The 13779-nt window shown below is 47.3% G+C and overlaps 1 protein-coding gene across 5 annotated transcripts in view; it reads right to left on the bottom strand.

The window, feature by feature from the left end:
- Trio (trio Rho guanine nucleotide exchange factor) overlaps window positions 1-13779 on the bottom strand; it is a 317034-nt gene that overhangs the window by 151307 nt on the left and 151948 nt on the right. For all 5 annotated transcript variants that reach the window (XM_076551700.1, XM_076551702.1, XM_076551703.1 and 2 more), the window contains exon 10: window positions 7457-7579. In XM_076551700.1, coding sequence (XP_076407815.1) covers window positions 7457-7579 — 123 coding nt within the window. The remainder of the gene's footprint in view (window positions 1-7456; window positions 7580-13779) is intronic.

Genomic DNA, 13779 nt, shown 5'->3' with positions numbered 1-13779 from the left:
ACCTCTGGGGAGGGCACACCACACTATACCAAACAATAGCACTGTTTCTGATACCTAAGGCTCCTTCCTGTGCATCTTGCAAAGCAAAATCGGATCAGTTGATGCCTTTGAGGTAAACTCCTTATAATCATAAGCATATAAAAATCGACGGGAGATGACCTCCTTCTCTGATAGGAATAGCATGGGCAGTCACATTCCCAAAGAAGACTGACAAACAGAAGGAGTTAGCAGCCCCAGCATGACAAAGCCCAGAGGGGCAGGTACTAAATCTCCAAGAGTCAGGTCTAGGACCTGTGTGCAGACTATGAGAAATCAGGCCCCTCGGGTTTGGGTCCTACTGCTTTACTTTACCCATGTGGCTGCTTTCTAGGGCTGCACGCGGATACCGGCCAAGTGTCTGGGGATGTATGGCATGGTGCAGCTTTCTGAGGCATGTATGGAAAACAGTCCCATTCCTATAGGGCAACACTCCAGGCCTCTGACGCCATGAACTTTGGGCTTTGTCTGATGTATCTGCTGAGGCTGCCTGGACCTTGTAACTCCGTATCCTACATGCTTGGACCTGGGACCAAAATCACTCACAGGATCCTAGGCTTTTTCCAGTTTATTCCTCCAAACACTTTCAACCTCTGGATGTAACTGAATTCCAAAGTAGTACTCATTATTAGGAACAGCACCAATTTTCTGAATCTATTTTTCATTATGGTAACAAAATACCAGAGAGGGGCTAGCTTTCTATATGGATTTATTTAGCCTACAGTTTTGAAGCTCAACAGTTCAAGATCAGGTGGCCCCACTGGTTTGGCCTCTAGTATCATAAGGAAGAGCGATCACATCTTAAACCAGGAAGCCAGGCAGAGACTGGGATCTAAAATTCTCTCAAAGAGTGTGCCCCTGACTAACCCAGGGACCTCACTGGAGGCTGCAAGGGCAACTCTTAGAAGCTCCACTTTAAACTTGTCAGTATGAGATCCAAACTCCCAGTACATGGTCCTTTGGGTGACAACATCCAACATCTGTTTGAGGAAGGAGTGCCCTCCGAGTTAGGAGACTAGTTACATTTAGCTGTATCAATCAACTGCTTCAGGTCCAAAGGGGTTGGGAGGCTGAGTGCAGTCACCAGCTTGGTCTGCCCCTCGGAAAACAGAGCCCTGCAAATGTGTTTCTGAAGAAAGGAATTCTGTTCTCTCGCCGACTGTCACCACAGCTTTGAAGTAATTTACCTCTCCAGTTTGATAAGTGAATCTTCAGTTGACAGTGTCTCCCAATAGGAAAGCATTACTGAGTTGTTGAGGGCCTCTCTAGGACTTCGTCAGCAGTAATAACGTTGAAAAAGTATTTATGTAAAGGAGCAAGTGTGTTTTGAGTGACATTAAACCACAACCACTCATTGCCTGTCTCATCTTATAGCTGAAGAAAATGATGGTTATACAAAGGAGGTAAGGGCTTTCCTCAGAAGAGAACCACCTGGGGGGAGGGGAACAGGATGGAGACAGGAACATCGCGTTGGCATCTGAAACTCCAGCTAGGTCTTCCTAGCAACAAAGCCTTGCTGAGTCCTTCTGGACTGGACTGGACTGTCGGTGGTTTTAAAGGCTGATTGCTAAGCCATCCATATTACCAGCCTAGCTTTTGAGCAGCCTCTCTAAACACTACCGAAGCCCCGTGACAGGGACAGTTCACGTCCACCTCCCTATAACAGAGCTTAGCTCTGCTCAGTCAGTCAACAGAGCTGCGGCGGTGGCGGTTCAAAGCCCCGACCTGGCAATCTAAAGCTGGCAGACTCAGGGGAGTGGAAGGGACTGGCCACCTCCTCTCTTCAGCCTGAGAGACCCCTCTTTGGGCCATTCCCTTTACCCCCATCAGAGAATTAAAAGACATAATTCTAGGAGCAGGCCATGGAGCCCAAAGCATTTCCTCTTTCTGGAAAAACAACCTATATTGTGTAACTAGTGGACTTTGGGACACGAGCGCTTGATTGAAAATAATCTGCCCCGAATTCTCCATTGCTAACTTTAATTTTAAACACTAACCTACAAGACACGTTATATTAAAAGTTGAATTGATTTAACACTGGAAGCTTATTATACATGTGGAGAAGTTCAGGTCATACTACACACGTGGACGCATTGTATGTCCACGTGGCCACAGCTTCCTCCTAGCAGAGCAATGAACACAGTGGGGGCTCTGGTTGGTCCTCTGGAAGTCTAGGAAGAACTTGGCTACGTGACAACTCCTTAGACCCTCATCCAGGAAGACACAGTAATTTCATGCCACACACAAAGCTCTCCACAGACCTGCTCTGAGGAGAATGCCGTGGGGCAGGTTAAGACTCTGCAAGGTGAAGTGCAGAGCAGTGTAAACGCTCACAGAGTGTGGCTCCACCAGAGCCGCTAGGGACAGCCAGGAGTGGCTGCTCTCGGAGCCAGCCGTAGACACTAGGTTTCCTGGGGTTTACTTGCCTGTTGTAATTACAGTTTTTTTCAGTTTAAAAACACCGCCTCAGAAAACTACTTAGAAAGTAAGAGATCGCTGTTCAAGGAGTGGCTTCCTTTCCATCAGTCACATGTAACAACTTTCATGTGAAACACTTTTTTAACTTTTACAGTAGTCCGAGAAAATGCTCTATAGCTGTGCATGCCACACAGTAGACAGCAGCCAGCGTGGGCTCACTCCACGGCAAAGATGTACTCACAATCAGTGCACAAACAAAGAAGAGCTTCACATTCATCACATGGAAGTTCCTGCTCTGCAAGACTGTAAGCAACAGGGACCTGTGCTTCCTGAGGAGGCCACAGCCACATCTGAATCAAACCCTGACACCCAGGGCACCTACATCAAGGGTGGGCACCTGAGCAAGTCAGGCAGGGCCGAGGGCTCGCTTCCACCAAGGTTCTGTCAGGGTTCCTCCTTCCTAGAACACTGGAATTGCTCTACAGAATAAACCTATATTTAGCACATTTTCAGGGAACTGAATCATACACTTTCACTGCTTCCTTTTTTAATCTGCTTAAGCTATTTCATCAAGCCACAACTCCCTGAGTTCCCAAGAAATGGCTGTATTAAGCAATTTGCCACTTTAAGATCTCCGGGGGCTGGAGTGACGGCGTGGTGGGTAGGCACCCTGGACTAGAGTTTGATTCCCAGCACCCATGTGGCTGCTCACAATCACCTGTAACTCCGGGTCCAGGCATCAAATGCCTTCTTTTGGCCTCCACAGGCACCAGGCATGCATATGGTGCAGAGATATACATGCAGGCAAAATACACACACATATAAAATCAATAAATCTTCTAATAAAAAAGAGCTCTGAACAAAGACCAACTTAGAAGAATCAAATGTATTTAAGGGATCTCCGAGACAAACCCATTTTAACAAGAGGAAATTTCTTCTCTAACTCTCAGACTTTGTTTTCCCTTTGGGAATACATTTTATACTAAGAGCTCCTATCTCAATTTTAAGGTGTTTCAACAGCCCACTGGCCCCTAAAATACCAGAGTCTAAGTGCGGATGTGGATGCCACAGTGCCACTGCAATTTGTTTTTACAGGAAGCAGAAGGATGAGAGGCTGAGACAAAGCTGCCTCACCCCTTACCTCCCCAGAGCTACAGTAAGAGAAGCTACTCTGTTCTTGAGGAAAAGGTAGGTTTGGATGAATGGAGCTTTAAACCCAAAGTATTCGTCCTTGAGAGAGAGACCCTGTCTGTCTAAACTCCATCTGTCACACATAGTAGTAGGAAAGCCAAGCTGGAGTTACCAACACTCATGGCTTTTTCCACTGGAAAGAGCTGCTTCGAGCAGGGTTAGCCAGCCCATCTCCCAGGTTCAAGCTGTGGCTCTGTGGCTGCCTTGCCTCCTGTCCTGTGGAGAAGCCCCTCTCTCTGCTCCAACCCTTGATGGCGTGCTTCTGAGGTAGCACAAGATCCCCCTGGAATAGCCTGTGGTTTGGTCTTCTGGGCTTTGGTATGGATGCATGCATAGGTGTGAACAGGAACCTAGTAACACTGACCACCCATGCCTGCTACACAGAGATTGAAGCGCACAGACTGAGCAGGTGGGATGCTGTCACTCAAAAGTGAGAGGAGGGGACAGTGTTAAGCCACTGGGCACCCAGTTCATGGGTGTAGAATGTCTACTCTGAGCAAAGTAAACTGCTGTTTGCAAGTCTGGAAGTGGGTGGCCAGGAGGGAGAGCAGAAGCCCTGGAGTGCCCTCTGCATCGACTGTCTACAGAGCAAACGATGCTTTTCAAGAAGAGTCACGGACAAGTACTGAGAGGTGGCTGCTGAAGATGCTGGCAACAGAGGACGTCACTGAAGGGCCCAGGCTCCAGAGAGGGGCTGGAGCGTGGGAGGAGAGACAAAGGTAAGATCTGGGAGACAGGAACACAAACAAAGAAAACCCCAGCTGCAGCCACACACTAAGGTACTGAGTCCGAGCTATGTGGAGGACAAGCTGGCTGCGTACAAGCCGCTCTCTCGCCCCGGAAGGCTGGGTTCACTCAAGCCTGGCAGGCCGTGTGGTTCTACTGCCTGGCCACCCCCATCACTCTTGACCAGTTGCCAGCCTCCAACACCCTTCCTTTCATGCCACCATGGTAAGTTCTGTCAACTTCCGAGCCTTGGCTTAGGTATCAGGTACTGTGCCACAAAGCCCTTCTGCACAAGCCACGCCTGCTGAAGAGGCTGAGCCTATGGCTGCTCGTACCCTTGTCCCCTCCCGCGTGCCTGGCGGAAGAGCTGACGTGTGGCCAGTGGTTATCTGGAAGGCAGGAGGAGGAAAGTGGCCACCTGCAACACGAGCAAACGCATTCCTATCTAGTATTTCCCTGCATGCGTCTGATTCCGACTGCAGCACTTTCACTTGGGGGAAGAGGGCTGGTTGTCCGTGGAGTCCCGGGGACAAGGAGTAAGAAATGAGCAAGTCCTGGGACTCAAGGGCACAGCAGAAGGAACCAGCAAGAGCTGGCCTTTTGGCTGAGCAGGGGTCGAAAGCTGTTCACAGCACACACTCCTGTGACCTCTGCTTCCTGGGAAACCTTCGGGCTGATTTCTGCAGGCGGCTCTGATGAATGCCTTGGACCTGAAGCCACAGTTCACAGGGCTAGGTTAGCCACAGGCAACATCTCCTTAATGAATAGTGGACTGGGGATACAGAGGAGGTAAAAGGCAGTGACCGATCCTCTGATCCTTCATATTAGAAGGCGCTCAAGTGAGGTAGAGGGTACCCCAATCTGAAAGCATGAAAAACAAGCACTCTGGGCAATAGCCTTGGTCTAGAGCTTGGGTGTTAGCCCTTGTGCGCTGGGATTCTTTGATGCCCGGATGTTTTTTTCTCATGTAATTCAAATTTATGCTCAACCCCAAGTAATTCTGGAAGTAGTTTATCATACGGAAAAAAAAAAAAAAAGGCAAGATGAGAACACATTGTCTATATTTCTTCTGCTATAATAAAGTGGCATAGCACTTTCCAGGAAATGAAAGCAGGGAGACCATATGGAATGTGGGCACGAGGAATCCTAGCCACATCACAGGGTTGCAGACACAGAGAACAGAGTCACCACTTTTCCTCTGTACAGGAGACCAGGGTGAGAAGGCGAGGTTTAAGGTATTCCCGTGGCGGGATGGGACTTAGGGACCGTTTGTCAGACGGCAACTCCATTCCCGGGTCCAATTCTCTGGCCTTTTATTTGCCACGAGCCGAGCATCGACACAGGCACAGTCTGGTTATTCCACATGACCACACTGCTCTGAGCACGCTCGCTTTTCCTTTCGTCACTGAGGGCTTTAGCGATGACAGTTTATGTTCCGGGTCTACACTGTCCCCGTGCTGCTCTTACATTGTTAGTTATGATTTTCCTGGTAGATCTTTTGCAGATACCTTGTATATGCCTCTCAAACTTTTGGTATTTATGTTTTAGGTATGTGGATTAAAATAAACACACAGCTAATCCACTTATAAGATACTCAATAAATATAATCAGTATATTGGGATAAATTACTATATCACATCTTGTGATTTTTTTTCACTTCTTTAGATTTTTTTTTTTTTTTTTTTTGAGTTTTGATTTACTTGGTTTTCTATACCCCTCCCCAAAGCTGTAAACTTATTTGGAAGTGATATATATATATAGTCTTTACATTTTCTGTGGTCATTCAAAAATGCTAACAAGCCTGCATATGGCCTCTTGCTGTCCTCAGGCCTCATCCAGCATCTTCAGCATATTTCTGCCCTTCGTGTCCGAGGAGGCTGGCTGGCTCTTCAGCTCTGTCTGACCCTTGACTACCTCCTAGATTTATCTTTTGTTCAGACAGTAATCCTCTAGTCTACAAATGTATTTAATGATCCCTTTGCTGACTGCTGATATCACTCTTCTAGATACTTCTTTTCCTCACTTAGTTCATTCAAGCAGTTAGCTGCTGAGCATGGACACATGCAAGATGCTGCTGCAGGCGCTCACGATAGGGAAGTGAACAGAACAGTGTTTGTTCTCACGGGCTTCGGTTCCAGGGGCACTTAACATTACTCTTACTGAAGTTAATGCTTTCGGTTTTCTGATAAGCACTTGAGTGGGAAATCCCAATCTCAGTGCTCACTTCAACCCCTAAGGAACAGCAGTTCAGGCGGGTGCAGAGTCCAGCACCATCAGGACAGTATTCCCCCAGACACCAGCATCTGTGACTGCTGAAGAGACCACTGTCTTCCCAACAGTTCTTCTCACAGATGCCATTTTCCACTTCTTGCCTGTAGGACTTGGTGATGTTCTACAATTACCATAACTGTCTGAATTTAGATTTGGACCACTTAGATGACTTCTTTGGCCTGGGCATGGGGTTATTTGTTTGAGACAGGGGCTCTCTGTGCAGCCCTGGCTGTCCTGGAACTCATGTAGATGAGGCTGGCCCCAAACTCACAGAGATCTCCTTGCCTATAGGTGTGTACCCCCCACTCCTGGCTGAGATGACGTCTTTTGAAAGCAGCTTTCCTCCGCTTCCTTACATCTGGGATGCTTCTGTGTGACTGTTCAGATCAGAGGCATACTGCCTGGTAACATCACAGCCAACACTCACACTCCACAAACCCGGTGCTCCGAGCACCCTCCACTCCTGACTCTGGCTTCCCAAGTAACAAAATGAGAAAAGGACAAGCTGAATGCCAGACCCATCACTGCAGAAACCTCAGAAGGACTGCTGTTCTCCAGCTCTGAAGTGAAAGCCACAAACTAGCCTAATAAATAGGACAAAATCATCAAGGATAAATTTGTTTCCAAATCACTACGATTTACAGGGGGCTAACTGACCAGATCTCATTTCTACCTAGATGATGGCTGCCTCATTCTGAAACGAGTTTAACCCCTCCAAACCACCTTGAACACCTAGAAAAGGCTAGGTCACCTCAGGTTTGTTACAACAGTGACTTCCAACCCGGCCCCTGGGTTATTCAGAGTCCTGTTGTACCTGTGCAACCTCCTCGAAGTCCTCATGGCGTTTCTGCAGAGCTCTGGCCCGGTGAAGGGATTTGCCCACGCCTGTGTGTTTGCTTAGAAATGCTTCTCCGTGGTTCTCGATCCAATCCAGCACCTGCAAAGAAAACAGCCATATCAGCCATAAACGGTGTCCACCTTGCTCACTGGCTGGGCCTGTCTAGGAAAGGCTCATTCCTTTGTCAAAATTCCGCAGCAAACATGAAGCAAAACAAAATAAATTTGGAGGAAATGCCTGAATACCGATTTAATTCACTTCATAATTACAAAACATGACTTCAGCTTCTCCACCAGGACCGTAAATAGCTTTTATATTAAAAGTGCAAATTGTCCTATGTATAAAGATTGCATATAATGGGGATTAAATTAAATCTCACCTTCTCAGAGGCCTGACAGAGCCGTCAAACTCACTGGGTTTTGTGTGAGAGGTAGGTATGGCACCATGCTGGGCCAGTCCACATTTTAAATGGTTCAAAGCCTCACAGCTCAGGTGATTCAAGCTTACCTATGCAGCTACGTGTTTTGTTTATCTCTTTTTTAGAAGTCTCCACACAACACTAATATGCCTCAGTCCTGCATTTGGGGGATAATTCATCGTATCAACGAGGAGCTGTTACATCAGCTAGACTTCCCATGAACTTAATCAGAGTGCAAGCTGGTGTTTTCTCCTCACGGCTGGGACTTAGCAGCACAGCTCACTGCTTCCTACACTTGAGAAATCACACAACACTAACACTATCTAACAGAATATTTATACCAAATGCATACTTAGTCTTTGGTGGAGAGTGCAGGAAAAACAAGCAAGTGATCTTTTAAAACGTTCAGCTAAAACATTACAAACACATCACATGTTTGTTAGTGTGCTGTTAAAAATGGGTCATACATGTTGTACATGTTTGTGACTATGAAACAGTCTTATTCTGTTAGGTTACCGTAACAAAAATCCTTGGGCTGGATAATTTATAGTGACAGAAATGTCTACTCACAGCTCTGGAAAGTAGAAAGTTCAAGATTAAGGTGCCAGTGTCTAGTGAGACCCCATTCCTTACAGACTGTGGCTTCCCTGGGTCCTCCCACAGCACAGGAATTGAACATCTCCCAGGCTCCTTTCCTAACGGCACTAATCTCATTCATCAAAGTGAAGTGTGGCCTAACCACTCCCAAAGGTCCCTCACAGTGATGTTACTGCGCTGTACATTACTTTTCCACATACGGTTTTAGGGAACACAAACACTCAGGTCAGACCACAGCAGGTACACAACTCAAAATGGTCTCGGATGGAAAAGAAACAGGGCACATTCAGCCAAGGCAGTGCTGTGGGAACCTCTACTGATGTCAAGACAAATCAGGCTTAGTGTTGGTCCTCAGTAGCTTCGTTCTAACACTCTCAACTGGTCGGACAGACATCTAGAAAACAAAGAGCCAGTGGATGCAAAATAAGGCCAATCTGCTGTCCACTGCTCCACACCCAAGGGCCTGCCTAAACTTCCTTTCTGCACGGCAAAGTTCTGACCCACACAAATCAGATGACAGTGAACCGTAACAAACCTCCGAGACCCTGTAAAAACTGTTTCGGAATTGTGAGGAGCCAGGAGCAGAAGTGGGCTGGGGTTGGGGAATGGAAGGCAAGCCTGGCAGTGGGTCTGTCTGCCCACTGGACAGAACTACACCTGCACTTGCCCCACTGGCAGCGAGTGCTCAGGCCAGGGCTCGCTCTCCTCTCATCCTTGTGACTGTGGTTCATTTCGGATCCTTTCCCCGTCTACGTCAGCACTGGCAGTCACCTGGCCACCATCCCTGCTCCCTGGACCCATCGGTGTGCTGTCAGTGTGGTCCAGCTCCTCAACCAACTCTGCTGGTGCTGTCTGAAACGCACCTCTTCCATACCCGCCCTGCTTCTGCACAGACATGTTCTGACCGTGTGCGTGGAGGAAGTTCCACACTTGATGTCAGCCTCAGTTTCCCTCCCTGCGAGCATTGATAATCACATGCAGCTGAGAATTTAAATGTGTCTACACGAACCACTGCAACATCCACAGGGCAGATGCCCAGAACGCCTGCACATCTGGCCTGCTGCCACCTAATTTGAGGCTCTTCGATGGCACAGGCTGTAAATACTCCACTGCATCTGAGCTACCGCTCTTCACACAGGCAGAACTGCACTCCCCACCTCTGCCCAGTAGAACTGGGGCTGCTGAGGAGGCCTTAGAGAGCACGTCTGGACTTCAAACTGCTTAGGGACTGTCTCAGAGAAGTGAGGAGTGTGAGGTCCACACACAAGTGTGAAGTCCACCATGAAGCCCCAGAGCTGCCGGACAGAAGTTCACTAAGAAGTACAGACTTTGGGTCTGCCTTATTTTCAATGTGTGCTATTTGTGTTTGTAAGTTCTTTGTAATTGTTTTAATAAACAAAAAGAAGAAATATTTTCAACTTGAAAAGGATTTAGAATTATAAAAGTATCACCAAAGCTCCATCCTGTCACTTACCTGTAAGATCTTGGGGGATGGAAGGGAGGAAGACTTCAAAACAAAAGAAAGCATTTTTGTAGTATAGTCTATATATTACTTACTTAAAAACAACAAAAATCCCAGGCTGTCAGAACGCCGCAAGCCTGGCAGTTACTGTCAACCTGCAGAGACTTGAAGCATGGTACGTAGGGCCTTACAATGTCAAGATGAACATTTGCTAGAAAGCTAGAGGGAGCAAATCACTGCACTCTAAAAAAAATTTTTTTTTAAGACTAAGAAAAGTATTTCAGGAAATATAGCGTGGAAATAAAAGCTTTTGTGAGAGGATCACGTAGGGTGATAGCAACCCTTTTCCTTCAGCAATGGGTCTTTCAAACAGAAATGTAAAACTACTGACGTCACTGTGTTTCTTACAAACACAAAAGCAACTCAAGTCCGTGCACTTTAGTAAGGTAACAGTAGGTGGGTATGGAGTCCTGCTAAAGTTCCTGAGTCTCTCACAAGACTGCTGCCTCTTTAGTGAGGCTGGGTGGCTTTTCCTTCTTGACAAAGGGATCCTGGATTAATATATTTGTGGAAGCAATATCATCTTAAAGACATGCACACGAACCCTTCAATTTAAGTACAAAAAGACTAGCAAGTCAGGGAACTTGATCCCCTCAGTCCAGACAGCCATCTCTGCTCACAGCTGTAGCCAATGGTTGTCAACTCTGGGCTGGGATTCCAGCCCCACAAACAAAGCTGGTTCGGGTCTGCCCTCGCCAAAGAACAAGTCAAAAAGTGTTTTGTTTTGTTTAACTTTTTTTCTCAGCTTCCTGGCTCAGAAGCAGAACAAAAATCTAGGAAGCACGTCCCATTTTCCTCTGTGCAGAAGGCAGGCTGTGAGCATCTTTCCTGTCCACTGGTGCCCTCTAATGGACACAAACGACAACTCCAAGGTCAAGGCACTAAAAATACGAAGGCATCACTCAGACTCTCAAGCTAAATGTGCAGAAAACCGCAAATGGTTTAACCTGACTCTTCGTAATGAAAAGGAAATCACTGAATAATGACAAGCTTGACCGTGATGACGGCACGTGCGCTTCTGTGAACTAACGGTCATCTTGCTGTCTGAGCACCTCCTGCCGAAGCAGGCCTGGCATACTGCTGTACATACAGTGAGTGCTGGCTCTTCCAGTGAACTCCAAGGAGGGGCCATTGTCATGCTCATTAACAGAGGCAGGAGGGTCTTGGTTACTTTGTGGGGATGGACCCAGGAAGTCAGCTGCCAGCATTTTTCTTAAAGCTTTGGTTACGGCCTCTTCTTGGCTGGCACAGCCGAGGACGGCCAAATGCTGTAACAGGCAGAAAGAACTGAACTCCTGCACTAGAACAGTTCAGACTATTGGGGAGAAATGGCGCAGCCAAAGGAGACACCCCCCACCCCCAACCCCCCCGAACTGGGTTAAGGCCAATTCCAGAGCACTCAGGACAAGCCCCTGACACTTCTCTCTTCTGCTCGGAGGACAGGGTTCCAGCCATCCTAAAAAGCATATCCAATCTGTAAAACAGTTTTCTGTAAGAAGGTTCCACTAACAAATACCTACCAGGTTTTGAGGGGTCTTATCTCTCAGGGATTATTACTTTAGGAACTTGTGAACAAATATTAAAACCTTGTCAGAGAGACAAACCTTCACAGCCCCTTCAGTGTGTGCATGGTTTTAGAAACACTCGGGCATTGGTTTACTGGAAGTGCCCAGACTCCACTGTGAGTGTTACATATCACATGCTCTATTCTTTCTAAACTTTGAAAAATTGTGGGCCCGAAATCTGTATCTACTCCCCAAGGTGCATGAGGTGTAGACTTTCATTACTGGCCCCTTTAAACTAGAAACAAGGCTTGAAGAGGTTACCTCAAGAGAAAAACTTGCAGGCTTGACATCGTATATGGTCTTGGACATCACCACATCATAGGACAGGGTGCAAAGTCGGTCTGGAAGCCGTGGCAGTATTTTTTAACTGGATTTCCATCTCTAGAAATGAGGCTTGTACACACTGGGCAAGAAATCTGATGCTGCTTGAGGAAACACACACCAAGCTACATGATTTAAGGTAACCCTGAACTCAAAGAACATCCAGATAAAACACATAAAGACTAATCCACCTCAGCAACGTGTGTGTGAGTACGTGCGTGTGCGTGCATGCATGTGTGTTGTTGGGGATGGAGCCCAGAGCCTTCCCTATGCTGGGCAGAGAACACTACCAGCGGGCTACCCACCTACCCTTCAGCAACTGTTCTAAAGACACCATGCAGAGTTAGCACATAATGATGTCTTCTTTCTTGAGAAAGGTTTTCGCTATGCAGTTCAAACTGTTTTCCAACTCACTATGTACCTGCAGGTTTGCCTTAAACTAACTGGTGACGGTCCTCCACCTCGGCATGCCAAGCTAGCAGTGTTTCCTGTCCTGTTAATGGAACCTCCTTGTAAGTCACGTTATGGACATAAAGACAGTATGTAATTTTGCCCTAACTGCACATGGTCTTGTGGCCTTGGGAGGTGCTGGAATATACAGGCTGTGGAAGGCTACTATGGGAAAGTCGTCATCCACGCATGGCGGGGTGAGAGTCTCTGGCGATGCGGTTGCTTTGGGGTCACCCTTGCTCTTTAAGTAGTACAATAACCTCGCTGGTTCCCCAAGGTGGGCTTCGGAGCAATCACTCTTTGGGTTGTCACTGGTGCCCTATCTTGACAGGAGCCCGTATCTGTTTCTATCTCCCCGGGGAAAGGGCTCACACAATAAACACACTACCTCTGGACCTCTCTGAGCACAGACCAGGAGGGAGGAGGAGGTACAGATGAGAAGAATCTGGAATGGACTAGATTTGGTCAATCATTTAAAAAGGGGTTTCTGGGTTTGTTTTTTGGTTTTTGCTTTTGGACAGGGTTTCACTATGCTTCCTAGGCTAACCTTTAACTCCTGGGCTCAAGTATTCTTAGCCCAGACTCAAGTACCCGGGACTATTGGTTACACCTGAGCCTGACTTCCTGGCTATGACAGTCTGTGATAGTACAGCATATACTTGGAAGGAGTTCTTCCGGGGTGATTCTAGAAGGATGCTCACACAGGAGGCTGCCAGGAGCCTTGTGAGGGAGCTATCTCCCTGAGTGATGAACATCTAATGGTGTGGCCTTCTTCATGACACTAGATATGCACAGCCATGTACCTCATTGTGATGGATAACTCAATTCCGACAATCTGACAGCTGGGCAAACTGGATGGGTGAGGCAGGAAAGGGGTCTGAGAGCATCCTGCTCTGGACGACTTCCATGACTGTGAATTACCCTATTTGAACAAGCATGGGGCAGCAAACACCATTAGCTTTCCATAAAAACGAAAGCCTAGGCTTAAATGAGAACACTGCCAAGAAGTAAGACAGTTATCCATATTTAATGCAAATAACCGTTCCATGAGGGCTACTTACTTGACAGGAAACAGAGGAAGTGGAAATGGGTAGTACGTGATTGTCTGGAAAGATGGCAAAGGTCTCATTCAAGCTAACAACGCCAAAGGTAAGAACAGCGGTAGCTAACACTTGTGTGCTGGGTAAGCCTGTAAAAACAAATCCCACTCCCCCTGCCCCTGTCCTCTGAATGGGATCGATGGCCCAGACCAGCTCTCCTTGACCACATCCTTTCCTACCATTCCAAACTGCTTCTGTACAGAAATGATGGGAAATTAACCACTAAGCCACACCCCAGCCATTCCCCTGTGACCCAATTCCCTGGGTGTCTGCAACAGTCTGGCCAATGTTCTTGTAAGGATTCTCTTCTAGGAGGGCTGCCGGCA

The sequence above is a fragment of the Peromyscus maniculatus genome, chromosome 15, assembly GCF_049852395.1.
Source record: "Peromyscus maniculatus bairdii isolate BWxNUB_F1_BW_parent chromosome 15, HU_Pman_BW_mat_3.1, whole genome shotgun sequence".
In the NCBI taxonomy this organism is placed as follows: domain Eukaryota; kingdom Metazoa; phylum Chordata; class Mammalia; order Rodentia; family Cricetidae; genus Peromyscus; species Peromyscus maniculatus.
The sequence above is the reverse complement of the archived record's forward strand: the minus strand, read 5'-3'. Positions and strand labels throughout refer to the sequence as shown.